This window comes from Lampetra planeri, chromosome 26, assembly GCF_965212315.1.
Source record: "Lampetra planeri chromosome 26, kcLamPlan1.2.h2, whole genome shotgun sequence".
In the NCBI taxonomy this organism is placed as follows: Eukaryota; Metazoa; Chordata; class Hyperoartia; order Petromyzontiformes; family Petromyzontidae; genus Lampetra; species Lampetra planeri.
Window position 1 is genome coordinate 11813288 of NC_136132.1, and position 14849 is coordinate 11828136.

General features: G+C 48.1%; 1 protein-coding gene across 1 annotated transcript in view; it reads left to right on the plus strand.

Annotated features, from left to right (window-relative positions):
• EDC4 (enhancer of mRNA decapping 4) overlaps positions 1 to 14849 on the plus strand; it is a 30829-nt gene that overhangs the window by 3771 nt on the left and 12209 nt on the right. Inside the window, 17 exon segments of the mRNA XM_078606827.1 lie at positions 887 to 1070; positions 1718 to 1880; positions 2717 to 2824; positions 3022 to 3131; positions 3692 to 3775; positions 3992 to 4087; positions 4768 to 4846; positions 5376 to 5547; positions 7072 to 7138; positions 7855 to 7955; positions 8688 to 8787; positions 12336 to 12531; positions 13000 to 13067; positions 13336 to 13444; positions 13566 to 13799; positions 13801 to 14219; positions 14577 to 14684. Coding sequence (XP_078462953.1) covers positions 887 to 1070; positions 1718 to 1880; positions 2717 to 2824; positions 3022 to 3131; positions 3692 to 3775; positions 3992 to 4087; positions 4768 to 4846; positions 5376 to 5547; positions 7072 to 7138; positions 7855 to 7955; positions 8688 to 8787; positions 12336 to 12531; positions 13000 to 13067; positions 13336 to 13444; positions 13566 to 13799; positions 13801 to 14219; positions 14577 to 14684 — 2398 coding nt within the window.

Genomic DNA, 14849 nt, shown 5'->3' on the forward strand with positions numbered 1-14849 from the left:
AGAGCTATATAGCTTACCTGATGAAATTAAAATAGTTCAGTTTATGGAAGTGATTTTTTTTCAGCAGCATTAGTTAAATACGAGTGACTTATGGACCGGCATTGGGTTAAGCAAGGCTTACTCTGCTGCTGCGATACTGAATGTTGGAACCAATCCGGAGTTTGCTTACGTTAAACCAATCCTGCTAAAAAAAAACACTCCCCGAAGGCTGTGTGGCCGATAGCATGTGTACAATATCTTCATGTTGTTGGACAGATATGGGAAGGAGGCGATTTGTCTGCTTTATTATATGTGTTACTTATGGTCTCCACAACGGCACTAATGAATATTTTGAGTTTCTGCGAAAGTTGTGGTTTTGAAAGAACCCCGCGGCTCATTCTGACATCAACCATAATAATGAAATCTGAATAATTAAATCTAGATACTCTACCAGTGGCTTGGACTTTTTTTTACCAAAACTACACAGTTGTGGAGGAAGGTTGTCCGCTCATTTATTTTGCTCATCGCAAATAGAGGAATAGCAAAGCTACACTAACTCTCTCATATTCTTGGGTTTTTACTTGATACAGCAAGCGTGCTGTGACAGTTCCACCTGAAGACGGAAGCTTGTGTTGCCTCCGAAATGTCGTGATTTTTATTTTACTTTTATTAATTTAAATTTTTTACCTACGTGACTTTACCGAAAAAACCCAAGAATATGAATCCTTGCAGTCACGAAAGCTTCAAATCTAGAATCAACTTTTTCTTGCTCTCTCGTTGGCTGGCAGACCTCAGCATTGACATTTAGCTCCTGAAACACATTTCTGCCATCACGCACAAGATTAAGATCGAATCACGATTGCGTTTGCTCTGTACGCCTCTGCACCGCGTTTGTGTTTGGGAGCAGAGCCCCAGGCGATGGTGCGGGTGCTGCACGCGCCCACGGCCGAGCGCACCCTCCTGAAGGGCTTCACGGGCGCCGTCACGGACCTCGCCTTCGCCCACCTGGGCTCCAGCCGCCTCGCGTGCGTGGACGAGGCCGGGAACCTCTTTGTGTGGCAGTTCTCACAGGACTCCTGCGGGAAGATAGCGTATCCTTGCTGGCACCGGCCTTGGAAATCGTTCACCTCTTAGTTTTCAATTTGTGTTTCAAAGTAAACACTACCTATTCACTAGGACCCTAAAATGACAGAGGATCCTTGCCTATATACATTTGGCAGTTCACCGGCATTGTTTTAACCGACCCTGAGTATGCTTTTGACGACCCTGAGTGTGCTGACGAAACATTGAATGTTGAAACCGGTCCAGAGTTTGCTTGTGTTGAACCATTGCTGCTGAAATTATGCATTCCCAGAAGGGTCATACGGCTGATGGCATGTCAAATAAATACTTTAAATATTTATCTGGAGGGACAAATATGGGAAGGGGGTGTGTTTTCTGCTTAGTTATTTTGTTACTCAGGACATGTCGCTGTAATGGTATTGCATCAGTCAATGACATTACTCGCTCGGTTCACGTATGTTTTCACAGCTGCTTGTGATCCAAATGCAGTTGTGTGGGTTTGAGCTGCACTCCCACGGGTATCTTCAGGAGCTTGACAATCATCGCTCACTACGCAGTCCAACCTGGAAAACCGGGCGTGTGCATATCGTCGCTCGCGCCACACTTTACGCTCGTTTTCATGTGTTGGGGTCGGCTCACCGCATCCCACTGGCGTTGTCCCTTAACTGGCTGTCAGAACGAAGCAGCTGTTACAGGCGATGCGGCCCGTGGGGACGCCACTGTCGGAGCTGCGCCGCATCCAGTGGTGTCCCTTCATCTACGGGAACAGCGATCGCGAGTCGGAGAGCGACGGCGAGGAGGACGTGGGAAAGATGCTCGCGCTCTTCCACCCCGACAGGGTGAGGCCTGCGCGCTCTATCCGAAGTGTTGATGGCTCGGTTGTCTGGTGACGTCTTCGAATGAATGTTTCCGACTTGTCAATGTTCTGCTACCCTAGCGCATGCAAGGCAGGAACAAATTTGCTCATTGGGAGCCATTATAACTTTCTCAATGTTATGGTGATCACGATATTTTTTAAGCCTTTCCTATAAATTCAAGCAACGTGCTCTTTTATTGCAACTTTTATCATGTTGTTTGTCGCTGAACGTTATGTGCCTGTGCTTAGCAATGGTGTTAAAAATATATTAAAATTTGGTGAACTTAACAGTTTTAACTAAGGTTTAACTAAGGTTGCCTTGTGACAAAGTTGCTTGTACAAAATGGGCTTCAAACGCCTGTAGTGTGCTCATGTTTTGACGGAGCACTCCATTCATTGACCTTTCCCATATTTACAAGAATTTAAAATTGTACATTAGTATTGGTTGATGGGGAAAAAGGGATGGGGTTTGAGTGTTGGGGAGGGGAAGGGATGGCAAGGAAGGGTGATAATAGAGAAAGGGAGGGGCGAGGTTACAGAAGGGGTAGTGGGAGGATGGTTAATGTTCTCAGGACAAGGACAGCAAGTCGTAAAAATATGAGTCTTAATGTAGAAACGAAAAAGAATTAGCCTCTGTACTAGGAATAGCTTCGTCTCTGTGTTTTGTGGAAAACCGAGCTATTATTGCTCTTGCAAGATCAACAGTGATAAGAATGGACGTCTGCACCGTTTTGCGTTGCAGACAGTCGATGTAATGCGAGCAAGAGTTTTGGTTGTTAACCAGAGTTGTTGTTGACAAAGAGTTTTTTTTGTTCACAGGCGGAAGCGTGGGATCAGGACGTGATCGTCCCTACTTCTGGTCCTTTCAAACCGGTGGCCGTCACCGACATCAAAAATCGCATCACCACTGTGAGAGGGCACCAGGGGGTGAGTGAAAACATTTTCACCACAGCAGCACCAACCGAAAAGTTACACTCGCTTGTTCGGGGCGATCTGTGACATAAACCTGCTGCCCTGCGCTTTTTTGTCACGTGACAAGTCGTGATGTGGTTGGTGCTCTTGGTGAACATGGAGGTGACGGCAACCCCCCCCCCCCCTGCCCCCCCGTGGTTGTGTGCGGCCAGGCTGTGAATACGGGCGCCTTGTCTCCTGACGGAGCTATCTTGGCCACCGCCGGCCAAGATGGGCTGGTCAAGTTCTGGCAGATGTATGCAGAGTCTCAGGACACACCCAGGTGCGCACGCACGCCCCCGCCCGCCATGTGCCCTTTCGCCCAGGGAGTTCCATTTCTCATTCGCCCAGATATCAGTCGCCCGCCCTCATCGCATGGGTTAATTAGGGAGTGCAGCTCACTGATGTGTTTAAGGTATGAACCTAGTAGATCCCGCAGGTCCTCTGGCACTGGTCTCTTGGTTGTGCCAAAGGCCAGGACCAAAACTTATGAGGAGGCAGCCTTCAGCTGCGATGGTTCTCACCTTTAGAAGAGCTTGCATGAAGATTTCATGGCATCAGAATCAGTGAATGTTTTTAAACGAAATCTTAAAACATACCTTTCTAGATTGGCTTTTAATTAAGATGCTTTAATCATGCATTTTATAATACTTTTAGTTCATTATAATGTGATGTTATTTTATTTATTTATTTTATTGTTGTTTACATCGTGTCAGCCTCTTCATTTAGTTCTTTGCACGAGTTGTGTTATGTAAGTAAAGTTTGATCGATTGATGGCGTATATTGCCCGTGTGTGACGGGCGGTTGAAATTGTCGTGTTTCCCCGCTGTCTTTCCTGTACAGCTGTCTGCACAAGTGGGAGCCACACAATGGCATGCCCGTCTCGTGCCTGGTCTTTTGTGACAACTACAAGAAGAAAGAGGGAGGGTACGTCGTGGCGGCATTTCACTTCAACGTTTTTGCACATTCCATTCAGCGAGATCAAATAAAACGCAGCAGTGCCCCCAGTGCACTGTAGAGGTACTACTACTTGATAAGGCTAGACATGGTCGATGTAATGTGTTTAGAAGGATTCAGGAAGAGAGCCTGAGTTATTTCCATACACTCTTCTCTGATGATGATGGTGATGCTTGTCATTTTTAGTGAACAGTACTGGCGGTTCGTCTTGACGGGCACCAATCAGAACCAGGAGCTGAAGGTCTGGTGCACTGTGACGTGGACGTGCCTGCAGACGCTGCGGTCAGTGACCTTCCTGACCCGAGCGTCCTTTCCCTGTCGTACGGAAACTAACGGTGCTAAGAGTTTGCGCTGTTTCTACAAAGCGCTCACAGCATTCCTTCTGTTCAATCGGATAATTTTCAATCCTCTAGAGCAGTGTTTCTCAAACGTTTGTGGCCCGCGGACCACTCGGCCATTGCAAACGTTTCCGTGGACCACACAGCCCCCCCTGCCCCTGGCGACAAGACGCATTTACTTTTATATAAATACCAGTAATACCACAACATGATTTATATTACCGTAACATAAAAAAAAACATGTCAACGGCGCTATCAGATTTTTTTTTATATGGGGGACATTTAGATCTTAGGATCAGGGTACTTAACCTCAAGTAAAACATGTATTAATATCCAAAACAAGAGGGGAATGCTGTGGGAGAGTAAACCCACAGCATTTACAATTCTCCAACACCCCGTTGTGCTCAACTAGTAATGAATGTTTTACATGACAAACCTTACTAATTAGTAATGGCGGATTTAATGACACATTTATATTTAAGCGATTGAACCCAAAAAGCCTCTTATGGATGATATTGGTCGTGAAAGCCTAGTACGTGTTAAACAAATACTGATTTTTGCCGAATTGTTTCACCAAACGTAACTGGAAGTATAATGGTGATGCCTTGGATCTCTGTGTTGCAGATTCTCACCAGACTCGGCAATAAAACTGAGCCTTGATATCACCGCCCAGTATCTGGTTCTTTCAGACGTGCAGCGCAAGGTAAGTCCAACACGTGCACAAGCTTTATAACAATGTGGTAACTTTTATACAATGATGTGGGTTTTTTCCCATTTTAATAATTTTACCGTGGTGTGCAGTGTTGACCCTTTTCCGTTCCGAGACGTCTGCAAGTTGCAGGGTGTGTCCTGTTCTCCGCTGAATCTCAGAACGCGCAAACAGTTCACGTTAGTCTTATTTAGAGAGGCGTAGCGCTGCTGTTTTCAAAGACATTGTACTCACCGCAGAGAACTGTAGCGACACGACCGCACTCTGTTAGCTGGCGCCAAACTGTGCCACACGCCCTCCTACATGGCCTAGTGGGAGCCTCGGTACTACATCTTCTGACCTGAAGACGTTCCGTTCTTCTCATTCTGTTCCAATAACATATACATACGTAATCGTTATCACGTACGTCCTTGGAATGGGAAAGGGTTAATGTGTTGTTTAGCACGTAAGTTTCCACTGCCACTAGTTATCTATGTGTGGTTATGATGAAGCAGTGTTATTTGCTGCTGTTGATGTTGTGCAGGTGCTGTATGTACTCGAGCTGATCCAGAACAAGGATGGACACGCGTACTTCAGTTCGCTGGCTGAGTACCTGCTCACGCACCCCATGCTGAGCTTCGGCATCCGGGAAGTGACGCCGCATCGTGCCGGCCGGCAGAGCGAGCACCAGGAGGATGGGGAGGTGGACGCCGCTGGTGTGTGTGTGTGTGTGCGCACCGGTGTGTGTGTGCACCGGTGTGTGTGTGCGGAGCAGTAGTGTCGCGGTGAGCGCGCCTTTCTACGAATCTTGCGACCCGAATTCGATTCCCGCTCATGGCCAACACCAGTGATGGTTATCTGAACCGTTCCTGGATCGCCTCCCGTAGGTCGACTTAACCTCAGATTAGTACCTGGTGTGGAGTGTAAATATTGCCACTGGGGAGACAAAGGCGGTTGGGCAAGATACTGGCCATCCACTCCTTTATATGCCGTGCTGGCCTTTATAGGTGCTCGCTAACAGCACTTGCCCCCAACAGTCTGTTAAAGCTGTTTGGGGGGGATCTTGTATCGGGGGATCTTATATCGTGCCTTATCGTAAGGCACTTTACAAAAATTATACATAAGATGATAGTGGTTAAAATTAAGAGTGGGTCATGAAAAGTGGTGGTGTGGTTATGGTGACATGAGGGGGGGTAGGCCTGGTCGTACCCACAACCAGGTACTGGTGGCTATGCTACACGTCTGTAATGCAACGCCTTGGAGGCATTGAGGGTTGGTGGTTCACACACATTCATTAAACTCCCCCTCTCTCCATGGGCGTTGAGCTCACCATCTCTAAGTGGGTTCGTTTCCATCTGTACGTGGATTGAGTGTTACCAACCCCCTCCCCTACACCTGTGGGTTTTCTCCAGATACTCCAGTTTCCTTCCTCGTGTATAAACACTCATCAGTGGAGTTGGACAACAACCCAATATGGGACCACAGAGCTTGACAATTTGTGTTCGTGCCGATTCTGGCTTCCCATTCGTCCGTAGTTTATCGTGCATCTGAAGTCCTCTTTGGATCGTTCCTACTCGCAGAGAGCAAAGTTGTGCCCATTACAATCTCTAAATGACGATCCCTTGGAGCCTTCACAACTTAGACAGGACTGTAGCTATGAGAATTTTCGATCCCACTGAATTTTGGAGAGGCACCTGACTACAAAACAATGCTTCTTACTTGTTTGTAACGTGATTATCTTGCACACTTTTGTAGAGCGTCACGGGATGGTGCTGCACATATTTGTCTGGTTAGGCATGACGTCAGTAAGGTGCGGTTTGTCGTAAGCAGGTGTATAAGCATAATTCTACTCTGCTACTGAAAATTACAAATAGTGGTACGAGTGGGTTTCAGCGGTCAAAATTATTTACTTGTCCACCAGAGCCACCCTGAGTCGTATGACTTTCTCAGGAGGGTCCTGCTACATGGGTTTTTTTTGTTCTAAGATGTTTGCAGTCAATTCATCAGTCTTTAAAAATGTGGGAGGAAACTGGAGCACCCGGAGAAAACCCACGTGTGCAAAGGGGGCAACGCTCTATCTCTGTACAGATGGAAACAGATGGCAATTAGTACACTTGTTGTACAGCCTTCTCCTGGTGAGCATCTCCTCGATGGCCTCACCTGTGCGGTGATCCACGAACCTTGGTTGACCTGGACGATGTATAACTTGTGACCAAGCTGTGCTTTATATCCTCTGCCAGATGGTGTGGAAGATGAGGCAGAGGTCACTGGCGGCGTGCTCATTAAGATCAACTGTGTACACACAAGGTAACAGTCACAAAGTGTGAACTTATCGTCCTCAAGCAAAACCATTTACAGTCTTGGTGAATAATCTAATGTGGTGTTTTATTTATATTCTTTGGGTCTTTCGGTAAAGTCACGTAGATCGGTTGAACCTATCTACGTGACTTTACCGAAAGACCCAAGGAATATTAATTCCTGCAGTCACGAAAGCTTTAAGTCAAGATTTGGTATTTTATTGTTAAGATTTAATTCTGAAGGTTAATGTCAGCCACAGTTGGCATGAGTGTGGACTGCGTGGCTTTTTCACGACCACATCTTTAGCAGATCGGTTGAGTTGGATGGATGGATTACCTTTTGTGGAGATTATATTCAACTCATTGACCAACCTTAATTGGGGGTATGCTTAGTAGAACTCCAAGATGATTCGCTGTGTGTGACTGTTAGAGCGAGGAGAGGTAGTGTCGCTCGCCACGCTACGAACACGGCGACCTGGGTTCGATTCCCACTCACGGTCAAACAGTGACGATTATCTCAACCAGTCTTTGGCCTTCCCTAAGTCGCCTCAAACGATTACCTGGTGCGATGTGTAAACATCGCTATTCTGGAGACTAAGGCGGTCAGGCGTGGTGCTGTCCACCCACCCACTCGTGTGCCATGCTGGCCTTCATAGGTGCTCGCGAACAGCAATTGCCCCAACAGTCTGTTAAAGGCTACATGGGGGATGTTTGTCTTTGTGTCAGAGCCCTGGAGAACGTGCAGATTCTCTTCTGCCCTCCCTCCACGTCTGGAGCCGCTCCTCCGGCGCTCTCGGTCTCCAGCTCTGCTTCGCACGAAGACATGGGTAGGGCTTGCACCGTCAGTCATTTCGGCACTCGCTGTCAAGAGGTCATTGTGGTCAAAGAAAGCCGTTGATGCCACCACACTTCACCAGCGCTAGATCCTACAGCTGCTGCACAGAAAACCTGCAGCCACCTCCAACATCTGCCCTGATCTCTCATCATCTGCTCTTGTATAGACTCACACAGAGACGCATAGACTCGCATACACTCACACATAGAGCCATAGACTTGCACACAGATCCATAGAGAGAGGCATAGAATCACAGAGAGCTATAGACTCACACGGAGACCCATCGATCTGCCCAAACAAGTCTCCCACCATCTGCCCTTTGGCCTTCTCTTCCCCTAGGTCGCTGGACTCGTAGAGACTGTTCCAATTCCTGTCTCAGAAATCGGTCCTTCCATCCTGATAGATCATATCTACAAAACTCCCTGGCCACGTTCTCTTCCAGACTCGTGCATTGTTGACTGTCTTGCCATGAAATCCCAGAAAACTGTCTCTCTAGACACCTCTACTCAAACGTCTTTCCAACTGCTTGGGCATTACACAGCAAACAAGAGTGAGGGCCGAGCTTGACTTTTACCGAGCCATTTGTGGTTAACGTCGGCAATGTGTCTTCTGAGCTGCCCATAACAATGTGAGGGACGCAAGGGCGACCGGCTGAGATTTTGTCCATTCCGTGAGTGCTTGGGATTTTTTGCAAATGCAACGTCTTCCCCCGTGGCTGCTCCAGTTCTGCGGGACCGGCTCTCGGACATCAGCTCTGACGTTCCCATCGAAGAGACCAGCTCCCAGTCATCCGACTTCCAGCGCACATTTGATGACAACCGCAGGTAAAATAAGCGAATATAACGCCGACGACAACAACAGCACCACTGAATTGCAGCTTGAAAATAGCAAGCGTTTTCTGTTCTCTGCTTTTGTTGTATGATCTGGTACAGTTTTTGAGAAAAAAACTATTTTGCTCGTGCTTGTGGCTTCGTTACTTTCACCGTTAACTTCGGCTGTTCAGAATCAGAATTGTAATTTATCCTGGAGGAATCCGATGAGCTATGAAGCTCTTTCTCGCAGATGTCCTGTAGGGGCGGGTCAGCAAGTTACAATAACAAGCGATACAAAAACTATAGGAGTGCAAAATAGAGAAAAGGCATGAAAATCACTAAATGTAATTGAATAGAAATAAAGTCTATGCAGTAAAACCTCGTTATTTTGCTATTTGATCAATCGTAATTGGGATAATTCGGAACGGAATATATGCAGTATTAGTAATTCGCCATGAGCCGTATTGCCGTACCGAATGGTCTAATTTCGGCATGCACGTTGTGCGACGCCACGCACCACGACCAAAACAATGACTCCGTCTGGTGAGCGTGGTGAGCGTGGTGAGCCTGGTGAGCGTGGTGAGTGTGGTGAGCGTGGTGAGCCTGGTGAGCCTGGTGAGCGTGGTGAGCCTGGTGAGCGTGGTGAGCGTGGTGGGCGTGGTGGGCGTGGTGAGCGTGGTGAGCCTGGTGAGCGTGGTGAGCGTGGTGAGCTTGGTGAGTGTGGTGAGCGTTAGTGCAGACCTGTTGTTGCTTTGGACTTTACCTTGTTTATGCACTCTGTACAAGCCAACCCTCTCAGAAATGTCGTCTACACCTACATCAAGAAGTAATAGAAAGATAATGAAGTATAAACCCCTTAGTCTTGGAGACAAATCCCTTAGTTTTCCCCTGCAGTGCTGGTTACTGATGTTACTTTTTTGGGAGAATAATTTCTGGAAAACAAATTAGGATTTGTTTTTATTGGGGCAGGAGAGGCACTGGTGGGTTCCATTGCACATTATTCAGAATATTGGATAATTCGGCAAGGCCAAAGCCCCATATGTGTCGAATTAACAAGGGTTTACTAGACTTATGTCCTTCTCCCGCACCTCAGATTAGCATGGTTGGCTGCATACAGTGCGAAAGAAGTTAAACATACATTCCTTTCGATTTTTGTAATTGTAAAACTTCCATCCTTTGCGGTCCATTAGCAGTCATTTCAGCCAAGAAGCTCTCTTTCAATGACGACCCGGCCACAACGGATGAGCACGTTACATGGAAAGGGAGGGCTTAGAGAGGACTGCATCGCACGGCTGATAACAACGGTAGCCAGCATGTTACATGGGAAGGGAGGGTTTACAAAGATAGCATCAGACAAAGCAGGGACATTGTATAAACATGACTAAGAAAATTTAAATAATAATGAACAACCAGAACTATGTACAATGGATATCCAGCGAGCGATTCAAATGTAACATTATGCATGACATAAGTGAGATGAGCTCTCATGTGGCGTTAATAACGGCACGAATTAACATTTGCATGTCCTGTTTTGAATTAAGTTGTTATAAAAGTGGCGTTTATAAAGCTGCAGTCACAAATGTATTCGCTGATGGCATTTGCAAGTGTGGCAGTAGTAGTCCTCAAGCAATGCCCTCAGCAAATTTACTGTTATTGTCATTTCCATGTGTTCGTTTTCTTGCATCGCCAGCTATATTGTGCATCTTTATTCACCTCATTGTACCGTGCATTTGCGTTCATGATAACTCGCTGATGTCGACTTAGGCCTCGGCAAGGTAAGGTAAAAGGTAAAAACAATGAGAGCCTACCTTTACCCTAACTTTTACCCTTACCCCATACAAATTACCCGATTACAGGGTAATTACTGGGGTACTATACATGAAAAAGGTTTATAACAGGTAAATGCTAGGTAGAGTGCTTTATTCATATAGAATACTCTCGATGATTCCAATTCTAAATGGAGGCCACGGACTGCGCCACGGAGCTTTTAGCAAGCGGTAAACGGTATTTACCGGGTAATACTTCGTGCTACCTTTACCCTACCCTTTACCTTACCCCTTTGGAATGTCAACACCTTTACCCTTTTACCTGGTAAAAAGGGTAAATTACCTTACCTTGCCGAGGCCTATGTCGACTCCAGCTCATAGCTGGCAAAATTAACTTTTGGACTGTGCTGTTGGTATATCTATGAGACCCTTTTTGCCGGTTTCAAGATGATAAAAAAGATGTTTTACCCTTCTCGGCAGTAATACAGGAGGTATATTCTTGGTTCTTTCGGTAAAGTCACGTAGAAGGGAAATAATAAAATAAAAAATATATAAAACAATAAAAATTCTCATGACGTTTCGACTGTAACACAAGCAATCATCATCAGGTGTGATATCCACAGCAAGAAAATTTGAAAAAGTGGCGGTTTTTCCTAACGTCAGGACCACAGACAGCGATTTGGCAGTTGGCCAGATGGACGAGTCCATCTATGTTCGGAAAAGAGGAGGGGGGAAAAGAAAATTGAATGCGGTCTGAAAGTCACCTTAAGCGTGAACACAATTAAGACCCGAAATGGTTTATCAAATCCTTCCAATGATTGCTAAGCCAGAATCCATCTTCTCGGTTGAAATAGTCTCTGTGTTTGTATATGTGGATAGCCTCATGAACGAATCTCATGGTAGCCAGATGGCTTGCAGAGAACCTCTGTCTTGGAGAAGTCAATGTCATGTGAGGCTATCCACATATATACAAACACAGAGACAATTTCAACCGAGAAGATGGATTCTGGCTTAGCAATCATTGGAAGGATTTGATAAAATCATTTTGGGTCTTAATTGATTGTGTTCACGCTTACGGTGACTTTCAGACCGCATTCCATTTTCTTTCCCCCCCCTCCTCTTTTCTGAACATAGATGGACTCGTCCATCTGGCCAACTGCCAAATCGCTGTCTGTGGTGCTGACAGGAAAAACCGCCACTTTTTTCAAATTTTCTTGCTGTGGATTTCACACCTGATGACGATTGCTTGTGTTACAGTCGAAACGTCGTGAGATTTTTTATTGTTTTATATTTTTATTATCTTATTATTTCCCTTCTACGTGACTTTACCGAAAGAACCAAGCATATGAATCCCTGCAGTCACGAAAGCTTTAAATTAAAAATTAATACAGGAGGTGTTAACCTGTGCAGACACGACGTATGGACACCTATTGCAAGGGATCCAGTATTACAGCCATATTTGTGATTTGTAACTTTGATAGTTCTTGTGTTGCCTTGGTATAGTCTGGGACTGTTTTTGTTGTTGTTTTGCTCCCTTGCCCAAAGCTTGCATTGGGTGTTGACAGATCAGCAAAAATGTATTTACTTATGCAATTTCTATTTACATACATATTTATTTACCATGACTTGCTTACCTTTTCTCTATTTTACACTCCTATCGTTTGTTGTATTGTTTGTCGTAACTTTTGCTGACCCGCCCTCAACTGGACAGCCGTGAAAAAGAGCTTAACAGCTCAGCGGATTCCTCCGGGATCAATACACAATCTTGACTCCGTCGATGGCTCGTGGGTACAGGGAGGACATCCTGGGAAGGGTGGACCTGGGTGGGGGCGCTGCCCTGCTGAGTCCCGGACTCGGAGGCAGCGCGGGAGAGCTCGCCCGCCCCGAGGACTTCATGTCTCCACTCACGCCGGCGGGGGCCCTGCCCGACGACGCCAAGCTGCAGCTCAAGACCCCCGACGACTTCATGAGCAGCTTGGTCCCCAAGCAGGTGCTGCCCTGGTTCACAATAACCACCAGCGAGCCACCGCCGACTCTCTCTGGCTGTGTTGTTTATAGATTAGTTGGCTGTAGTGTGCCTCTGTGGCTACGTTGGCTGATGTCTACTCACGTAACATTGATATACCTGCTTATTTAAATTATGAATTTCCTCGTGTATTTGGTGCTCCGTGTGAAAGCCACATCCAAAAGCATTCGTGAAATAAATAGATTAGTTTGGCAAAAAGCACAAAGCCAGCTCAAGAGTGCCAAACCACATGTAAATGAGTTTTACTCCTGTGATGATGGTAACATTACAAAATTAAAATCTATAAAAAAAATACTTGTGGCATAACAAACGTGAGATCAACCAAAAAATTAAGACTCTACTGGGTTTACAAAGCATGTTTTAGAAAGATGATGGGTAGATCTGAATGTTTTCTGTTTTACAATTCCAACAAACGCACTCCTTGTGTTACAGCTGGGGCTTGGCTCTCCAACGGGCAGTGGCAGTTCTCTGACTGCAGTGACGGTGATTGGAAGCAATGTGTGAGTAGTGCCTGTGTGCAGCTCTCGCTTGTGACACACATTTTGTCTAACAGACTTCACGGCACTGGCTGTAGGAGGCGGCTTGATATTTGTCATTTTTTGTGACACGCTGTATCGAAAGTGCTCACAGTCTAAAGTAACGACAACTTTGGGGGAGTTTAACACGTAGGCTTTCGCGACCAATAATCACAATAAAGGTTTTTTGAGGTAAGGACGCGGTGCATCGCTCGGCACGTGGTCGGCTGACGTCATCATCCTTGTCTTGCAGCCTTTCTCAGAGCCCCCTCATGTCACCGGTGAGCAGCATGACGCTCACCCCTGGCAGCAGCCTGCACAGCTCCCTCAGCATGCCTCCGGGGGGGGGCCCACACTGCGGGGTGAGTGACGCCGCCGTGGCTTTCTTGTTTTCCCGCGCACCGTCGGCCTCGTGCACGCGATGACAGCGCGTGATGATCGCGCTGGCGCGCCGTGTGCCTCTTCCCCGCCCCCCCCTCGCAGGCCTCTCCCCTCGCCATGGCCGACTTGACCAACGCGTCTCCTCCGCGAGAGCTCCGCTCGCCCGACGTCATCTCCTCGGCCTCGTCCAATTCCACCCTGCCCCAGGTCATCCCCGAGGTGGCGTCCGAAGCTGTGCAGAGGGGCATGCGGGACTCGGCCGAGCCGGGCGCCCGCCTGGGCTCCCCGCGTGAGCAGAGCGGCCTTCTTGGGCAGGCGGGCAGCCGTCCTCGGTCCCCCCGACGCCCCTAGCAGGGGGTCGTTTGGCTCCATGGAAGTACCCCCGTTGGATGCCGGACCTCGCCTGGTCTCCCCACTCGGGCAGAGCAGCTTGGGGACCGTCGCCGGCCAGCGTCAGATGCCCGACAACGTGCTCAGGGGCACCTACAGCCTCGGTCGGCATTCTCCGTCTGAGGCAGGGGGGCACCTCGCTCCCTTGGCCAGGCAGGCCGCCCCGGGCCAGGTGGTCGGGCCGCAGCGGGCAGCCGAGAAGGAGGATCCTCCGCGGCAGCTCTACGGGCAGCAGCAGCAGCAGCAGCAGCAGGAGCAGCAGCAGCAGCAGGAGCAGCAGCAGCAGCAGAACGCCGCGTCCACCAGCCCCGCGTGGCCGGCGGCTCCTGACCTCACGCGAGAGACCCGGGGTGGAGTCAAAGTCAGGTAAGTCGGCACCGCACCATCGGAAGGCTCCAGAGTTCAAACGGCCATTTGGCAGGAACTCCCCAGATCCAAGTCCTCTTCCCTCCTACCTCCCAAACGACACGTACGAACACTCAACAAATATCGCATCTGCCCCCACCACCGCCGGTAAAAGTCAAAAGTTGTCATAATGAGTGCAGCGAGCTTTGCGTTGCACGGTGTAACTAGGGAAAATAAGACGCGAACCATTCCTCGTCGGTGTGACGCCCGCCCACTGGCCCGGCTGCGGTGGCTTTCGGGGCCGCGCTAGAGCTGGCGGATCGTTCGCGGAGGAAACAAGGTCGGCTCCACGGCCGTTTGTGCTTTTTGTCGCTTCAGCTCGGACGAGGACTTGGCGATGCGCCGGCAGCGAGCGTCGCCATCGCGCGAGCGCCAGCACCTCACGGCGGAGCAGCAGGAGAGTCAGGACGCGAGCTCGGAGCACAGGTGCCTCCGCGCAGACGCCCCGCCAGCAGCCGCGTGTCGCGCTGCCGTTTTAATAACGCTTTATTATTTACCGTGCGGGCCAGTCGGTTATTATAATTTATAATAGTTGACTTGTTTATCCAGGAGAACCACGCTGAGTCGTAGGACTCTCTTTTTTCAGGAGGT